The sequence below is a fragment of the Salmo trutta genome, chromosome 31, assembly GCF_901001165.1.
Source record: "Salmo trutta chromosome 31, fSalTru1.1, whole genome shotgun sequence".
Lineage (NCBI taxonomy): Eukaryota > Metazoa > Chordata > Actinopteri > Salmoniformes > Salmonidae > Salmo > Salmo trutta.
In genome coordinates this window covers 41730142-41746866 of record NC_042987.1, presented here as the reverse complement: position 1 = coordinate 41746866, position 16725 = coordinate 41730142, and the positions used below count along the sequence as shown (strand labels likewise).

Sequence of the window (16725 nt, the reverse complement as noted above, 5' to 3'; positions counted from 1 at the left end):
TGATTCGTTTATGCTTAACCAGGAAGTCCCTGTGATGAGAATCTCTTTTTTTTCTCTCGAGGAAAACCTGTCCTATTGAAGCAACGTACAGTCGAGTGTTAAAAAGTGACATTTCCTGCATGTCACCAGACTGTGTTCGCTCACTGAGCTGAAGCCCCGGTACTCTTGGAGGTTGATGTGTTATGTCTCTGGCAGGTGTCCTTGTTCAACTACGTGTTCCTGGCGTGCTGGGCCTTCGCTCTACCCTTCAGTCAGTTCAGACCCTTAGCCTCCAGTATCTGTACAGTCTGGACCTGCGTTATCATCGTCTGTAAGATGCTGTACCAGCTGGAGTCTATAAAACCTGCCTCTTACTCCAAGAACTGCTCCATGGTGAGTAGGGTGGGTGGGTGGGTGGGTGGGTAGGGTGGTAGGTGGGTGGGTGGGTGGGTAGGGTGGTAGGTGGGTGGGTGGGTAGGGGGGTAGGTGGGTGGGTGGGTGGGTAGGGTGGTGGGTGGGTGGGTGGGTGGGTAGGGTGGTAGGTGGGTGGGTGGGTGGGTGGGTGGGTGGGTGGGTGGGTGGGTAGGGTGGTAGGTGGGTGGGTGGGTGGGTAGGGTGGTAGGTGGGTGGGTCGGTGGGTGGGTCGGTTGGTTGGTCGAATGGTGGGTTGTTGGTTGGTTAGTTTGTGGATTGGAGGGTTGGTGGATTGGTGGATTGGTGGATTGGTTGGTTGGTTGGTTGGTTGGTTGGTTGGTGGGTTGTTTGGTTGTTGGTTGGTGGGTGGGTTGGTTGGTTGCTTGGTTTGTTGATTGGTGGTTGGATTGGTTGGTGGGTGGATTGGTGGATTGGTTGATTGGTTGGTGGGTGGATTGGTTGGTTGGTGGGTTGTTGGTTGGTTGGTGGATTGGTGGGTTGGTTGGTTGGTTGGTTGGTTGGTTGGTTGGTTGGTTGGTGGATTGGTTCGGTTGGTTGGTTGGTTGGTTGGTTGGTGGATTGGTTGGTTGGTTGGTGGATTGGTTGGTTGGTTGGTTGGTTGGTTGGTGGGTTGTTGGTTGGTTGGTGGGTTGTTGGTTGGTTGGTTGGTGGATTGGTGGGTTGTTGGTTGGTTGGTTGGTGGATTGGTGGGTTGTTGGTTGGTGGGTTGTTGGTTGGTTGTTGGTGGATTGGTGGGTTGTTGGTGGATTGGCGGGTTGTTGGTGGGTTGGGTGGTGGGTTGGTGGGTGGTTGATTGGTTGGTTGTTGGTGGATTGGTGGGTTGTTGGTTGGTGGGTTGTTGGTTGTTGGTTGGTTGTTGGTTGGTGGGTGGTTTGGTGGGTTGTTGGTGGGGTTGGTGATGGATTGGTGGGTTGTTGGTGGGTTGGTTGGTGGGTTGGTGGTGGATTGGTGGGTTGATTGGTTGGTGGTGGATTGGTAGGTTGTTGGTTGGTTGGTGGATTGGTGGGTTGGTGGATTGGTGGGTTGGTGGATTGGTGGGTTGTTGGTTGGTTGGTTGGTGGATTGGTGGGTTGTTGGTGGATTGGTTGGTGGATTGGTGGGTTGTTGGTGGATTGGTGGGTTGTTGGTTGGTTGGTGGATTGGTGGGTTGGTGGGTTGGTGGTTGGTGATTGGTTGGTGGATTGGTGGGTGTGGTCAATCGATTGATTGGTTTCAGTGTCTTAGAGAGCAGGTACTAAAAGTAGAGTTTCTCAATTCAGGTCCTCGAGCAAAAGACTCAAAAGATATTTAAACATACTTATTTAAATCTAAACATGGAAATAGATACCAAGAAGGCCGTAACCATACGTATGACTGACTCCCGTTCTGACTCATCTTCCTCACCAGCCAATGAACTACACAGAGAAACAGAGAGAAGAGATGAGAGACTCTCTGCTGTACAAGGACCCAGTAGACCCGTCCAACTGGGTCGGTCTCATCAAGTTCAACCCTCTACTGGAGAACCTCAGGGTGAGCTAATGTCTATTTATCTAACAAGATATATATTCATATAATATAGCATCAAAATGGGACGTGCAAACAAAGGAAAGAGTTATCAAACAAGATAGAAAACTCATACACTCAGTTTTTCCTTAATCTGACTTTGATAAATCTCGGATTCCAGGAAGTTCGGGAGAGACTAACTTTTGATTATCTGCCCGGAAGGACCAGCCTGAGTCAGAGTTATACTGAGCATCTACCTCTATGAACTGAGTCAGGGTTATACTGAACATCTACCTCTATGAACTGAGTCAGGGTTATACTGAGCATCTACCTCTATGAACTGAGTCAGGGTTATACTGAGCATCTACCTCTATGAACTGAGTCAGAGTTATACTGAGCATCTACCTCTATGAACTGAGTCAGAGTTATATTGAGCATCTACCTCTATGAACTGAGTCAGAGTTATACTGAACATCTACCTCTATGAACTGAGTCAGAGTTATACTGAACATCTACCTCTATGAACTGAACATCTACCTCTATGAACTGAGTCAGAGTTATACTGAGCATCTACCTCTATGAACTGAGTCAGAGTTATACTGAGCATCTACCTCTATGAACTGAGTCAGAGTTATACTGAGCATCTACCTCTATGAACTGAGTCAGAGTTATACTGAGCATCTACCTCTATGAACTGAGTCAGAGTTATATTGAGCATCTACCTCTATGAACTGAGTCAGAGTTATACTGAACATCTACCTCTATGAACTGAACATCTACCTCTATGAACTGAGTCAGAGTTATACTGAACATCTACCTCTATGAACTGAACATCTACCTCTATGAACTGAGTCAGAGTTATACTGAGCATCTACCTCTATGAACTGAGTCAGAGTTATACTGAACATCTACCTCTATGAACTGAGTCAGGGTTATACTGAGCATCTACCTCTATGAACTGAGTCAGAGTTATACTGAACATCTACCTCTATGAACTGAACATCTACCTCTATGAACTGAGTCAGAGTTATACTGAGCATCTACCTCTATGAACTGAGTCAGTACAGTGACAGCATAAACAACAATATTGGTCAATAAGGGATCTATTCTATTCTACCTCCCCCCATCCTCCCCTCCCCTCTCCTCCTACCTCCCCCCATCCTCCCCTCCCCTCTCCTCCTACCTCCCCACACCCTCCCCTCCCCTCTCCTCCTCTCCTCCCCCCCTCCTACCTCCCCACACCCTCCCCTGCCCCCTCCTCCTCTCCTCCCCTCTCCTCCTACCTCCCCCCACCCTCCCCTCCTCTCTCCTCCTACCTCCCCCCATCCTCCCCTCCTCTCTCCTCCTACCTCCCCACACCCTCCCCTCCCCTCTCCTCCTCTCCTCCCCCCCCCTACCTCCCCACACCCTCCCCTCTCCTCCTCTCCTCCCCCCCCTCCTACCTCCCCACACCCTCCCCTCCTCTCCTCCCCTCTCCTCCTCTCCTCCCCTCTCCTCCTACCTCCCCCCATCCTCCCCTCCTCTCTCCTCCTACCTCCCCCCATCCTCCCCTCCTCTCTCCTCCTACCTCCCCCCATCCTCCCCTCCTCTCTCCTCCTACCTCCCCACACCCTCCCCTCTCCTCCTCTCCTCCCCCCCCTCCTACCTCCCCACACCCTCCCCTGCCCCCTCCTCCTCTCCTCCCCTCTCCTCCTACCTCCCCCCACCCTCCCCTCCTCTCTCCTCCTACCTCCCCCCATCCTCCCCTCCTCTCTCCTCCTACCTCCCCACACCCTCCCCTCCCCTCTCCTCCTCTCCTCCCCCCCCTTCTACCTCCCCACACCCTCCCCTCCCATCTCCTCCTCTCCTCTCCCCCCTCCTACCTCCCCACACCCTCCCCTCCCCTCCCCTCCTACCTCCCCACACCCTCCCCTGCCCCCTCCTCCTCTCCTCCCCCCCCTCCTACCTCCCCACACCCTCCCCTGCCCCCTCCTCCTCTCCTCCCCTCTCCTCCTACCTCCCCACACCCTCCCCTCCCCTCTCCTCCCCCCCCTTCCTACCTCCCCACACCCTCCCCTCCCCTCTCCTCCTACCTCCCCACACCCTCCCCTGCCCCCTCCTCCTCTCCTCCCCCCCTCCTACCTCCCCCCATCCTCCCCTCCCCTCTCCTCCTACCTCCCCACACCCTCCCCTGCCCCCTCCTCCTCTCCTCCCCCCCTCCTACCTCCCCCATCCTCCCCTCCCCTCACCTCCTACCTCCCCACACCCTCCCCTGCCCCCTCCTCCTCTCCTCCCCCCCCTCCTACCTCCCACCATCCTCCCCTCCCCTCTCCTCCTACCTCCCCCCATCCTCCCCTGCCCCCTCCTCCTCTCCTCCCCTCTACCCTCCCCTCTTCTCCTCATCCTCCTCCTCTCCTCATCCTCTCATCCCCCTTCCTCATCCCCCTTCCTCATCCTCTCCTCATCTTCTCCTCCTCTCCTCTTCTCTCTTCCTCCTCCAGAACAACCTCTTGATGTTGGCCATGCTGGCGTTTGAGGTGACCATCTACCGTCACCAGCAGCACTACAGGCTGAGGAACAAGCTCACCGCGCCAGCCGCTCGCATCATCTTCCATGACATCACGCGGCAACACCTCGACAACGGCATCGTCAACTGTGCCAAGTACTTCATCAACTACTTCTTCTACAAGTTCGGGCTGGAGGTAGGTAGAAACCATTATATTCAGAGAGATCACTTGGGATGGAGGTAGGTAGAAACGATTATATTCAGAGAGATCACTTGGGATGGAGGTAGGTAGAAACGATTATATTCAGAGAGATCACTTGGGATGGAGGTAGGTAGAAACGATTATATTCAGAGAGATCACTTGGGCTGGAGGAAGGTAGAAACGATTATATTCAGAGAGATCACTTGGGCTGGAGGAAGGTAGAAATCATTATATTCAGAGAGATCACTTGGGCTGGAGGAAGGTAGAAACCATTATATTCAGAGAGATCACTTGGGCTGGAGGAAGGTAGAAACGATTACAGTGGGGGAAAAAAGTATTTGATCCCCTGCTGATTTTGTACGTTTGCCCACTTACAAAGAAATGATCAGTCTATACTTTTAATGGTAGGTTTATTTGAACAGTGAGAGACAGAATAACAAAAATATCCAGAAAAACGCATGTCAAAAATGTTATAAAATGATTTGCATTTTGATGAAGGAAATAAGTATTTGACCCCTCTGCAAAACATGACTTAGTACTTGGTGGCAAAACCCTTGTTGGCAATCACAGAGGTCAGACGTTTCTTGTAGTTGGCCACCAGGTTTGCACACATCTCAGGAGGGATTTTGTCCCACTCCTCTTTGCAGATCTTCTCCAAGTCATTAAGGTTTCGAGGCTGACGTTTGGAAACTCGAACCTTGAGCTCCCTCAACAGATTTTCTATGGAATTAAGGTCTGGAGACTGGCTAGGCCACTCTAGGACCTTAATGTGCTTTTTCTTGAGCCACTCCTTTGTTGCCTTGGCCATGTGTTTTGGGTCATTGTTATGCTGGAATACCCATCCACGACCCATTTTCAATGCCCTGGCTGAGGGAAGGAGGTTCTCACCCAAGATTTGACCGTACATGGCCCCGTCAAATGATTCGGTGAAGTTGTCCTGTCCCCTTAGCAGAAAAACACCCCCAAAGCATAATGTTTCCACCTCCATGTTTGACGGTGGAGATAGTGTTCTTGGGGTCATAGGCAGCATTCCTCCTCCTCCAAACACGGCGAGTTGAGTTGATGCCAAAGAGCTCCATTTTGGTCTCATCTGACCACAACACTTTCACCAGTTGTCCTCTGAATCATTCAGATGTTCATTGGCAAACTTCAGACGGGCATGTATATGTGCCTTCTTGAGCAGGGGGACCTTGCGGGTGCTGCAGGATTTCAGTCCTTCACGGCGTAGTGTGTTAACAATTGTTTTCTTGGTGACTATGGTCCCAGCTGCCTTGAGATCATTGACAAGATCCTCCCGTGTAGTTCTGGGCTGATTCCTCACCGTTCTCATGATCATTGCAACTCCACGAGGTGAGATCTTGCATGGAGCCCCAGGCCGAGGGATATTGACAGTTCTTTTGTGTTTCTTCCATTTGCGAATAATCACACCAACTGTTGTCACCTTCTCACCAAGCTGCTTGGCGATGGTCTTGTAGCCCATTCCAGCCTTGTGTAGGTCTACAATCTTGTCCCTGACATCCTTGGAGAGCTCTTTGGTCTTGGCCATGGTGGAGAGTTTGGAATCTGATTGATTGATTGCTTCTGTGGACAGGTGTCTTTTTTACAGGTAACAAGCTGCGGTTAGGAGCACTCCCTTTAAGAGTGTGCTCCTAATCTCAGCTCGTTACCTGTATATAAGACACCTGGGAGCCAGAAATCTTTCTGATTGAGAGGGGGTCAAATACTTATTTCCCTCATTAAAATGCAAATCAATTTATAACATTTTTGACATGCGTTTTTCTGGATTTTTGTTGTTGTTATTCTGTCTCTCACTGTTCAAATAAACCTACCATTAAAATTATAGACTGATCCTTTCTTTATCAGTGGGCAAACGTACAAAATCAGCAGGGGATCAAATATTTTTTTCCCCCAATGTATATTCAGAGAGATAATTTGGTTTGGTGGTAGGTAGAAACCATTATATTCAGAGAGGTCACTTGGGATGTGTCTTGTCTATTTGTAATAAAAGCAAACCGCTGCTAATGTATTTGAGAATGACATCAATGTCATGTCACAATCACTAATCTCTCGCTCTGTCTCTTTCTGTCTCTCGCTCTCTCTGTCTCTCTCTTTCTCTCTCTGTCTCTGTCTCTCTCTGTCTCTGTCTCTGTCTCTCTCTGTCTTTCTCTCTCTCTCTTTCTCTCTCTCTCTTTCTCTCTCTCTCTTTCTCTCTCTGTTTCTCTCTGTCTCACTGTCTCTGTCTGTCTCTGTCTCTTTCTCTGTTTCTCTCTGTCTCTCTCTCTCTCTCCCTCTCTTTCCTCTCCCTGCTCTAGATGTGCTTCTTACTGGTGGTGAATGTGATCGGGCAGCGTATGGATTTCTATGCCATGCTTCATGCCTTCTCTCTGATAGTCGTTATGTACAGACGCAGGAGGAAAGCTATAGCTGAGATCTGGCCTAAATACTGTTGTTTCCTGGCCTGTATGCTAACCTGGCAGTACTTTGTCTGCATCGGGATACCACCTGCAGCCTGTAAAGGTAAGGGTGTGTGCATGTCTGTATTATTTAGAAAAATTCAAGTCGGGATCCGCTCTCTTCACGGAAACTGTTTTATTGAAATTCAGTAAGGACCTTCTGTTGGCTGCCGGTGCTGTTGAATATTCTATTGTAGTTCTTCTGGACCTCAGTGCCGGAGGCTCTACCAATCAGCAGAAGAGTGGACAACCTTACCTGATTTCCTTTGGATTATTGGGACTGTGGAGTTTCTATTTGTGATAATAGCAACAAAAAAACTGCTAATTGTATTTGAGATCAATATCAGTACTTATTGATCATAACTTCTTTGTTGATCAGCTGGAGAGGTGGGTGGGAATCTCTGGCGTTGCCCTCGACTGGTTCAGCTCATATCTATCTATTCACTACGGTGTCCCTCAGGGGTCAATTCTGGGCCACATCTTTTTTTTCTCCTGTAAATGCTTCCCTTTAGTGACATAATCTGCAATCATAACATTCAGTTTCACTGCTAAGCGGAAGTACCCTTCACCATTGACCAAGCTAGCGTAGCTACCCTTCATCATTAACCAAGCTAGCGTAGCTACCCTTCACCATTGACCAAGCTAGCGTAGGTTCCCTTCACCATTGACCAAGCTAGCGTAGCTACCCTTCATCATTAAACAAGCTAGTGTAGCTACCCTTCACCATTGACCAAGCTAGCGTAGCTACCCTTCATCATTAACCAAGCTAGCGTAGCTACCCTTCACCATTGACCAAGCTAGCGTAGCTACCCTTCATCATTAACCAAGCTAGCGTAGCTACCCTTCATCATTAACCAAGCTAGCGTAGCTACCCTTCACCATTAACCAAGCTAGCGTAGCTACCCTTCACCATTAACCAAGCTAGCGTAGCTACCCTTCATCATTAACCAAGCTAGCGTAGCTACCCTTCATCATTAACCAAGCTAGTGTAGCTACCCTTCACCATTGACCAAGCTAGCGTAGCTACACTTCATCATTAACCAAGCTAGCGTAGCTACCCTTCACCATTAACCAAGCTAGCGTAGCTACCCTTCATCATTAACCAAGCTAGCGTAGCTACCCTTCATCATTAACCAAGCTAGCGTAGCTACCCTTCACCATTAACCAAGCTAGCGTAGCTACCCTTCATCATTAACCAAGCTAGCGTAGCTACCCTTCATCATTAACCAAGCTAGCGTAGCTACCCTTCATCATTAACCAAGCTAGCGTAGCTACACTTCATCATTAACCAAGCTAGCGTAGCTACCCTTCACCATTAACCAAGCTAGCGTAGCTACCCTTCACCATTAACCAAGCTAGCGTAGCTACCCTTCATCATTAACCAAGCTAGCGTAGCTACCCTTCATCATTAACCAAGCTAGCGTAGCTACCCTTCATCATTAACCAAGCTAGCGTAGCTACCCTTCATCATTAACCAAGCTAGCGTAGCTACCCTTCACCATTAACCAAGCTAGCGTAGCTACCCTTCATCATTAACCAAGCTAGCGTAGCTACCCTTCACCATTAACCAAGCTAGCGTAGCTACCCTTCATCATTAACCAAGCTAGCGTAGCTACCCTTCATCATTAACCAAGCTAGCGTAGCTACCCTTCACCATTAACCAAGCTAGCGTAGCTACCCTTCACCATTGACCAAGCTAGCGTAGCTACCCTTCATCATTAACCAAGCTAGCGTAGCTACCCTTCATCATTAACCAAGCTAGCGTAGCTACCCTTCACCATTAACCAAGCTAGCGTAGCTACCCTTCACCATTGACCAAGCTAGCGTAGCTACCCTTCATCATTAACCAAGCTAGCGTAGCTACCCTTCATCATTAACCAAGCTAGCGTAGCTACCCTTCACCATTGACCAAGCTAGCGTAGCTACCCTTAATCATTAACCAAGCTAGCGTAGCTACCCTTCATCATTAACCAAGCTAGCGTAGCCACCCTTCATCATTAACCAAGCTAGCGTAGCTACACTTCATCATTAACCAAGCTAGCGTAGCTACCCTTCACCATTAACCAAGCTAGCGTAGCTACCCTTCATCATTAACCAAGCTAGCGTAGCTACCCTTCATCATTAACCAAGCTAGCGTAGCTACCCTTCATCATTAACCAAGCTAGCGTAGCTACCCTTCATCATTAACCAAGCTAGCGTAGCTACCCTTCACCATTGACCAAGCTAGCGTAGCTACCCTTCACCATTAACCAAGCTAGCGTAGCTACCCTTCATCATTAACCAAGCTAGCGTAGCTACCCTTGACAGGTGTCTTGCTGACATCAAATGTTGGATGTCTGACAGTTTTCTCCAACTCAATGAGAAGAAATCAGAGGTTGTTTTATTTTATTTGGCCCCCACCTTGAAGGAACTCAGATTGTAGATAACCTTAGTACTTTTTCCACAAATGTAAAGCATACGTCCAGAAACCTTGGTGTCTTCTTTGACCCTAATCTAAACCTCGAGCTGCATGTAAAGAAAGGTTGTCCAATCCTGCTTTTATCATCTAAGAAATAGAGCTAAAGTCAAGTCTTTTATTTCACTCACTGATCTGGAGAAAGTTGCACAGGCTTTTATTTCCTCATGCTTAGATGACTGTAACTCTTTGTATACTCGTCTGAGTCAGAAATCACTCCATCGCCAAAAGTTAGTTCCAAACGCTGCAGCTCAGCTTTTAACCAGGAAATTCAGGAACCAGGAAATTCAGGAACCAGGAAATTCAGGAAATGCAGGAACCAGGAAATGCAGGAACCAGGAAATTCAGGAACCAGGAAATTCAGGAAATGCAGGAACCAGGAAATGCAGGAACCAGGAAATTCAGGAACCAGGAAATGCAGGAACCAGGAAATGTAACCATATCACACCTATTCTAGCTTCTCTACACTGACTTCTAGTCATTTTTAGGTACATTTTAAAATGTTATTAATTATGTTTAAGGCTTGGTTCAGCCCCATCCTATATCTCAGATCTTTTATCTCTACTACGAGCCAGGACGCAGCCTGAGATCCTCTGGCAGGGTACTGTTGTCCATTCCAAAGTCAAGGTTGAAAACTAAAGGAGAATTTGTCATTAGGGTCCTAGACTGTGGAACGGTCTGCCAGAGGACATCAGGCTTACAGATTCACTGCCTCTTTTTAAATCCCTGCTTTAATGTATGATAAAAAAAATATTCTAAAATATATTCTCCTTCCTCCTGTCTTTGTTTCTTTGTTAGTACTTGTGTTTTATTATTTAATGATGTGAAGCACTTTGTTACTTGTATTGAAAAGCGCTTTACAAATACTTAATCTTATTATTATTAGTAGTAGTAGTATCATTATTATGTGTATGTCTTATGCATTATACAGTTTACATGTATTATGTGCTTGTTTAAATTGAGCTTAATTATGAAATGTATGGGTGTTGATGATTTGGCCATTGATATTGTTGTTGTTGCTCTCCCTTCAGACTATCCATGGCGGTTCCCTAACTCTGCGATGGACTCCAACGTCATCAAGTGGCTATATTTCCCTGACTTCCACACCAACCCCAACCCGATCTTTCTTGTCTGTATGTACCATATTGCTCTGTCATCTGTGTATTAGGGATCGGTATGGACAGGGTTGATAGAATGGATTATATTGCCTCAGTCTCTATCTACATTTTGGTTAGCTATTAAATTGCTATGAAGCTAAAATATGCTTTCCTAAATCCTCCCCTCTTCTCCTCTATTCTCTCTCCTCTCCTCTCTCTTTTTCTCCTCTCCTCTCCTCTTCTCTCTCCTTTCCTCTTCTCTCTCCTTTCCTCTTCCCTCTCGTCTCCTCTCCTCTCCAGATGACTTCATGCTCCTTCTCTGCGCCTCACTCCAGAAGAGTATATTTGAAGAGGAAAACAAAGCAGCTGTCCGTCTCATGGCCGGAGACAACGTGGAGATCTGTAGAGACCTAGACACAGCCTCCTTCAGCGTCCACAACCCTGTCCCCGACTTCATACACTCCAGGTAGTGACTAAAGCATTACACAACCCTGTCCCCGACTTCATACACTCCAGGTAGTGACTAAACCATTACACAACCCTGTCCCCGACTTCATACACTCCAGGTAGTGACTATACCATTATACCACCCTGTCCCCGACTTCATACACTCCAGGTAGTGACTATACCATTATACCATGGAGATTGATGCATATGAGCATGTATGTTACTGTATGTTACTGTATGTTACAGTATGTTACAGTATGTTACTGTATGTTACAGTATGTTACAGTATGTTACAGTATGTTACTGTATGTTACAGTATGTTACAGTATGTTACTGTATGTTACAGTATGTAAGTTGTTACTGTATGTTACAGTATGTTACAGTATACAGTATGTTACTGTATGTTACAGTATGTTACAGTATGTTACTGTATGTAGTATGTTACAGTATGTTACTGTATGTACAGTATGTTACAGTATGTTACTGTATGTTACAGTATGTTACAGTATGTTACTGTATGTTACAGTATGTTACAGTATGTTACTGTATGTTACAGTATGTTACAGTATGTTACAGTATGTTACAGTATGTTACAGTATGTTACAGTATGTTACAGTATGTTACTGTATGTTACAGTATGTTACAGTATGTTACAGTATGTTACAGTATGTTACTGTATGTTACAGTATGTTACAGTATGTTACTGTATGTTACAGTATGTTACAGTATGTTACTGTATGTTACAGTATGTTACTGTATGTTACAGTATGTTACAGTATGTTACTGTATGTTACTGTATGTTACAGTATGTTACAGTATGTTACTGTATGTTACAGTATGTTACAGTATGTTACTGTATGTTACAGTATGTTACAGTATGTTACAGTATGTTACAGTATGTTACAGTATGTTACTGTATGTTACTGTATGTTACAGTATGTTACAGTATGTTACTGTATGTTACAGTATGTTACAGTATGTTACTGTATGTTACAGTATGTTACAGTATGTTACTGTATGTTACAGTATGTTACAGTATGTTACAGTATGTTACTGTATGTTACAGTATGTTACAGTATGTTACTGTATGTTACAGTATGTTACAGTATGTTACAGTATGTTACAGTATGTTACTGTATGTTACAGTATGTTACTGTATGTTACTGTATGTTACAGTATGTTACAGTATGTTACAGTATGCAGAGGTGCAGCCCAGTGAAGTGCCAACCAGAGTCTCTCACCTTGATTGCGCTAGGCAGCGAGCGAGGAAGGCAGATCTGATGGGAGGATAGGGAGACACAGGAAAAGAGGATGGCCATTGATTGTGTCCAGTTCTAACATTACAGTGTTTTGATGCTCAGAGTGGAGAGCTGTTTCATTATGGCACTCTGTGTCCATCAACAGCAGTAGTTATGGACAGAGCACTAGCACACTACCTTCCATCCCAAACCATGCTCTAGTCTGCGTCCTAAACCATGCTCTAGTCTGCATCCTAAACCATGCTCTAACCTGCATCCTAAACCATGCTCTAGCCTGCATCTGACCTGCAACCCAAACCATGCTCTAACCTGCATCCCAAACCATGCACTACCTTCCATCCCAAACCATGCTCTAGTCTGCGTCCCAAACCATGCTCTGGCCTGCGTCCCAAACCATGCTCTAGTCTGCATCCCAAACCATGCTCTAACCTGCATCCTAAACCATGCTCTAGTCTCCATCCTAAACCATGCTCTAACCTGCATCCTAAACCATGCTCTAGTCTGCATCCCAAACCATGCTCTGGCCTGCATCCCAAACCATGCTCTGGCCTGCATCCCAAACCATGCTCTGGCCTGCGTCCCAAACCATGCTCTGGTCTGCATCCCAAACCATGCTCTGGCCTGCGTCCCAAACCATGCTCTGGCCTGCGTCCCAAACCATGCTCTGGCCTGCGTCCCAAACCATGCTCTGGCCCAACCATGCTCTGGCCTGCATCCCAAACCATGCTCTAACCTGCGTCCTAAACCATGCTCTAGTCTGCATCCCAAACCATGCTCTAACCTGCATCCCAAACCATGCTCTAGTCTGCATCCCAAACCTTGCTCTGGCCTGCATCCTAAACCATGCTCTAGTCTGCATCCTAAACTATGCTCTGGCCTGCATCCTAAACCGTGCTCTAGTCTGCATCTGGCCTGCAACCCAAACCATGCTCTGGCTTGCATCCCAAAAGGCACCCTATTCCCTATAGTGTACTACTGTTGACCAGGGCCCGCTCAGCCATCAGCCCTTGTTCCCCGGCACTTATACCTCTGTTTTTTCAATGTATCAGATTCCTGATATGGAGGTAGAGAGAAATCCATCATCTATAAGACCTTCTGTCCAATCAGTGTCTGCCACTATGGCCCAGTCTCCAGACCTCTCTCTCTCTCTCTCTCTCAATTCAATTTTCAATTCAATTTAAGGGGCTTTATTGGCATAGGAAACATGCCAATAGATAATAAACAAAAGTGAAATAAAGAATACAAATTAACAGTAAACATTACACTCATAGAAGTTCCAAAGGAATAAAGACATTACAAATGTCATATTGTGTCCATATACAGTGTTGTAACGATGTACAAATAGTTAAAGTACAAAAGGGACAATAAATAAACATAAATATGGGTTGTATTTACAATGGTGTTTGTTCTTCACTGGATAGCCAGGGTCACAGTTCAACATTCAGACATAATTTACAAACAAAGCATTTGTGTTTAGTGAGTCCTCCAGATCAGAGACAGTAGGGATGACCAGGGATGTTCTCTGTTTAGTGAGTCCTCCAGATCAGAGGCAGTAGGGATGACCAGGGATGTTCTCTGTTTAGTGAGTCCTCCAGATCAGAGGCAGTAGGGATGACCAGGGATGTTCTCTGTTTAGTGAGTCCTCCAGATCAGAGGCAGTAGTGATGACCAGGGATGTTCTCTGTTTAGTGAGTCCACCAGATCAGAGGCAGTAGGGACGACCAGGGATGTTCTCTGTTTAGTGAGTCCACCAGATCAGAGGCAGTAGGGATGACCAGGGATGTTCTCTGTTTAGTGAGTCCTCCAGATCAGAGGCAGTAGTGATGACCAGGGATGTTCTCTGTTTAGTGAGTCCACCAGATCAGAGGCAGTAGGGACGACCAGGGATGTTCTCTGTTTAGTGAGTCCACCAGATCAGAGGCAGTAGGGATGACCAGGGATGTTCTCTGTTTAGTGAGTCCTCCAGATCAGAGGCAGTAGGGATGACCAGGGATGTTCTCTGTTTAGTGAGTCCTCCAGATCAGAGGCAGTAGTGATGACCAGGGATGTTCTCTGTTTAGTGAGTCCTACAGATCAGAGGCAGTAGGGATGACCAGGGATGTTCTCTGTTTAGTGAGTCCTCCAGATCAGAGGCAGTAGGGATGACCAGGGATATTCTCTGTTTAGTGAGTCCTCCAGATCAGAGGCAGTAGGGATGACCAGGGATGTTCTCTGTTTAGTGAGTCCTCCAGATCAGAGGCAGTAGGGATGACCAGGGATGTTCTCTGTTTAGTGAGTCCACCAGATCAGAGGCAGTAGGGATGACCAGGGATGTTCTCTGTTTAGTGAGTCCACCAGATCAGAGGCAGTAGGGATGACCAGGGATGTTCTGTTTAGTGAGTCCTCCAGATCAGAGGCAGTAGGGATGACCAGGGATGTTCTCTGTTTAATGAGTCCACCAGATCAGAGGCAGTAGGGATGACCAGGGATGTTCTCTGTTTAGTGAGTCCTCCAGATCAGAGGCAGTAGGGATGACCAGGGATGTTCTCTGTTTAGTGAGTCCTCCAGATCAGAGGCAGTAGTGATGACCAGGGATGTTCTCTGTTTAGTGAGTCCTCCAGATCAGAGGCAGTAGTGATGACCAGGGATGTTCTCTGTTTAGTGAGTCCACCAGATCAGAGGCAGTAGGGACGACCAGGGATGTTCTCTGTTTAGTGAGTCCACCAGATCAGAGGCAGTAGGGATGACCAGGGATGTTCTCTGTTTAGTGAGTCCTCCAGATCAGAGGCAGTAGTGATGACCAGGGATGTTCTCTGTTTAGTGAGTCCACCAGATCAGAGGCAGTAGGGACGACCAGGGATGTTCTCTGTTTAGTGAGTCCACCAGATCAGAGGCAGTAGGGATGACCAGGGATGTTCTCTGTTTAGTGAGTCCTCCAGATCAGAGGCAGTAGGGATGACCAGGGATGTTCTCTGTTTAGTGAGTCCTCCAGATCAGAGGCAGTAGTGATGACCAGGGATGTTCTCTGTTTAGTGAGTCCTCCAGATCAGAGGCAGTAGTGATGACCAGGGATGTTCTCTGTTTAGTGAGTCCTCCAGATCAGAGGCAGTAGTGATGACCAGGGATGTTCTCTGTTTAGTGAGTCCACCAGATCAGAGGCAGTAGGGACGACCAGGGATGTTCTCTGTTTAGTGAGTCCACCAGATCAGAGGCAGTAGGGATGACCAGGGATGTTCTCTGTTTAGTGAGTCCACCAGATCAGAGGCAGTAGGGACGACCAGGGATGTTCTCTGTTTAGTGAGTCCACCAGATCAGAGGCAGTAGGGATGACCAGGGATGTTCTCTGTTTAGTGAGTCCTCCAGATCAGAGGCAGTAGGGATGACCAGGGATGTTCTCTGTTTAGTGAGTCCTCCAGATCAGAGGCAGTAGTGATGACCAGGGATGTTCTCTGTTTAGTGAGTCCTCCAGATCAGAGGCAGTAGTGATGACCAGGGATGTTCTCTGTTTAGTGAGTCCTACAGATCAGAGGCAGTAGGGATGACCAGGGATGTTCTCTGTTTAGTGAGTCCTCCAGATCAGAGGCAGTAGGGATGACCAGGGATGTTCTCTGTTTAGTGAGTCCTCCAGATCAGAGGCAGTAGGGATGACCAGGGATGTTCTCTGTTTAGTGAGTCCTCCAGATCAGAGGCAGTAGGGATGACCAGGGATGTTCTCTGTTTAGTGAGTCCACCAGATCAGAGGCAGTAGGGATGACCAGGGATGTTCTCTGTTTAGTGAGTCCACCAGATCAGAGGCAGTAGGGATGACCAGGGATGTTCTGTTTAGTGAGTCCTCCAGATCAGAGGCAGTAGGGATGACCAGGGATGTTCTCTGTTTAGTGAGTCCACCAGATCAGAGGCAGTAGGGATGACCAGGGATGTTCTCTTTTTAGTGAGTCCTCCAGATCAGAGGCAGTAGGGATGACCAGGGATGTTCTCTGTTTAGTGAGTCCTCCAGATCAGAGGCAGTAGTGATGACCAGGGATGTTCTCTGTTTAGTGAGTCCTCCAGATCAGAGGCAGTAGTGACGACCAGGGATGTTCTCTGTTTAGTGAGTCCACCAGATCAGAGGCAGTAGGGACGACCAGGGATGTTCTCTGTTTAGTGAGTCCACCAGATCAGAGGCAGTAGGGATGACCAGGGATGTTCTCTGTTTAGTGAGTCCTCCAGATCAGAGGCAGTAGTGATGACCAGGGATGTTCTCTGTTTAGTGAGTCCACCAGATCAGAGGCAGTAGGGACGACCAGGGATGTTCTCTGTTTAGTGAGTCCACCAGATCAGAGGCAGTAGGGATGACCAGGGATGTTCTCTGTTTAGTGAGTCCTCCAGATCAGAGGCAGTAGGGATGACCAGGGATGTTCTCTGTTTAGTGAGTCCTCCAGATCAGAGGCAGTAGTGATGACCAGGGATGTT

General features: G+C 47.3%; 1 protein-coding gene across 1 annotated transcript in view; it reads left to right on the top strand.

Annotated features, from left to right (window-relative positions):
• LOC115169224 (piezo-type mechanosensitive ion channel component 2-like) overlaps positions 1–16725 on the top strand; it is a 186800-nt gene that overhangs the window by 92805 nt on the left and 77270 nt on the right. The window contains 6 exon segments of the mRNA XM_029724697.1: positions 196–372; positions 1801–1923; positions 4377–4577; positions 6896–7100; positions 10523–10624; positions 10889–11054. Of these exon segments, the coding sequence (XP_029580557.1) occupies positions 196–372; positions 1801–1923; positions 4377–4577; positions 6896–7100; positions 10523–10624; positions 10889–11054 (974 nt within the window).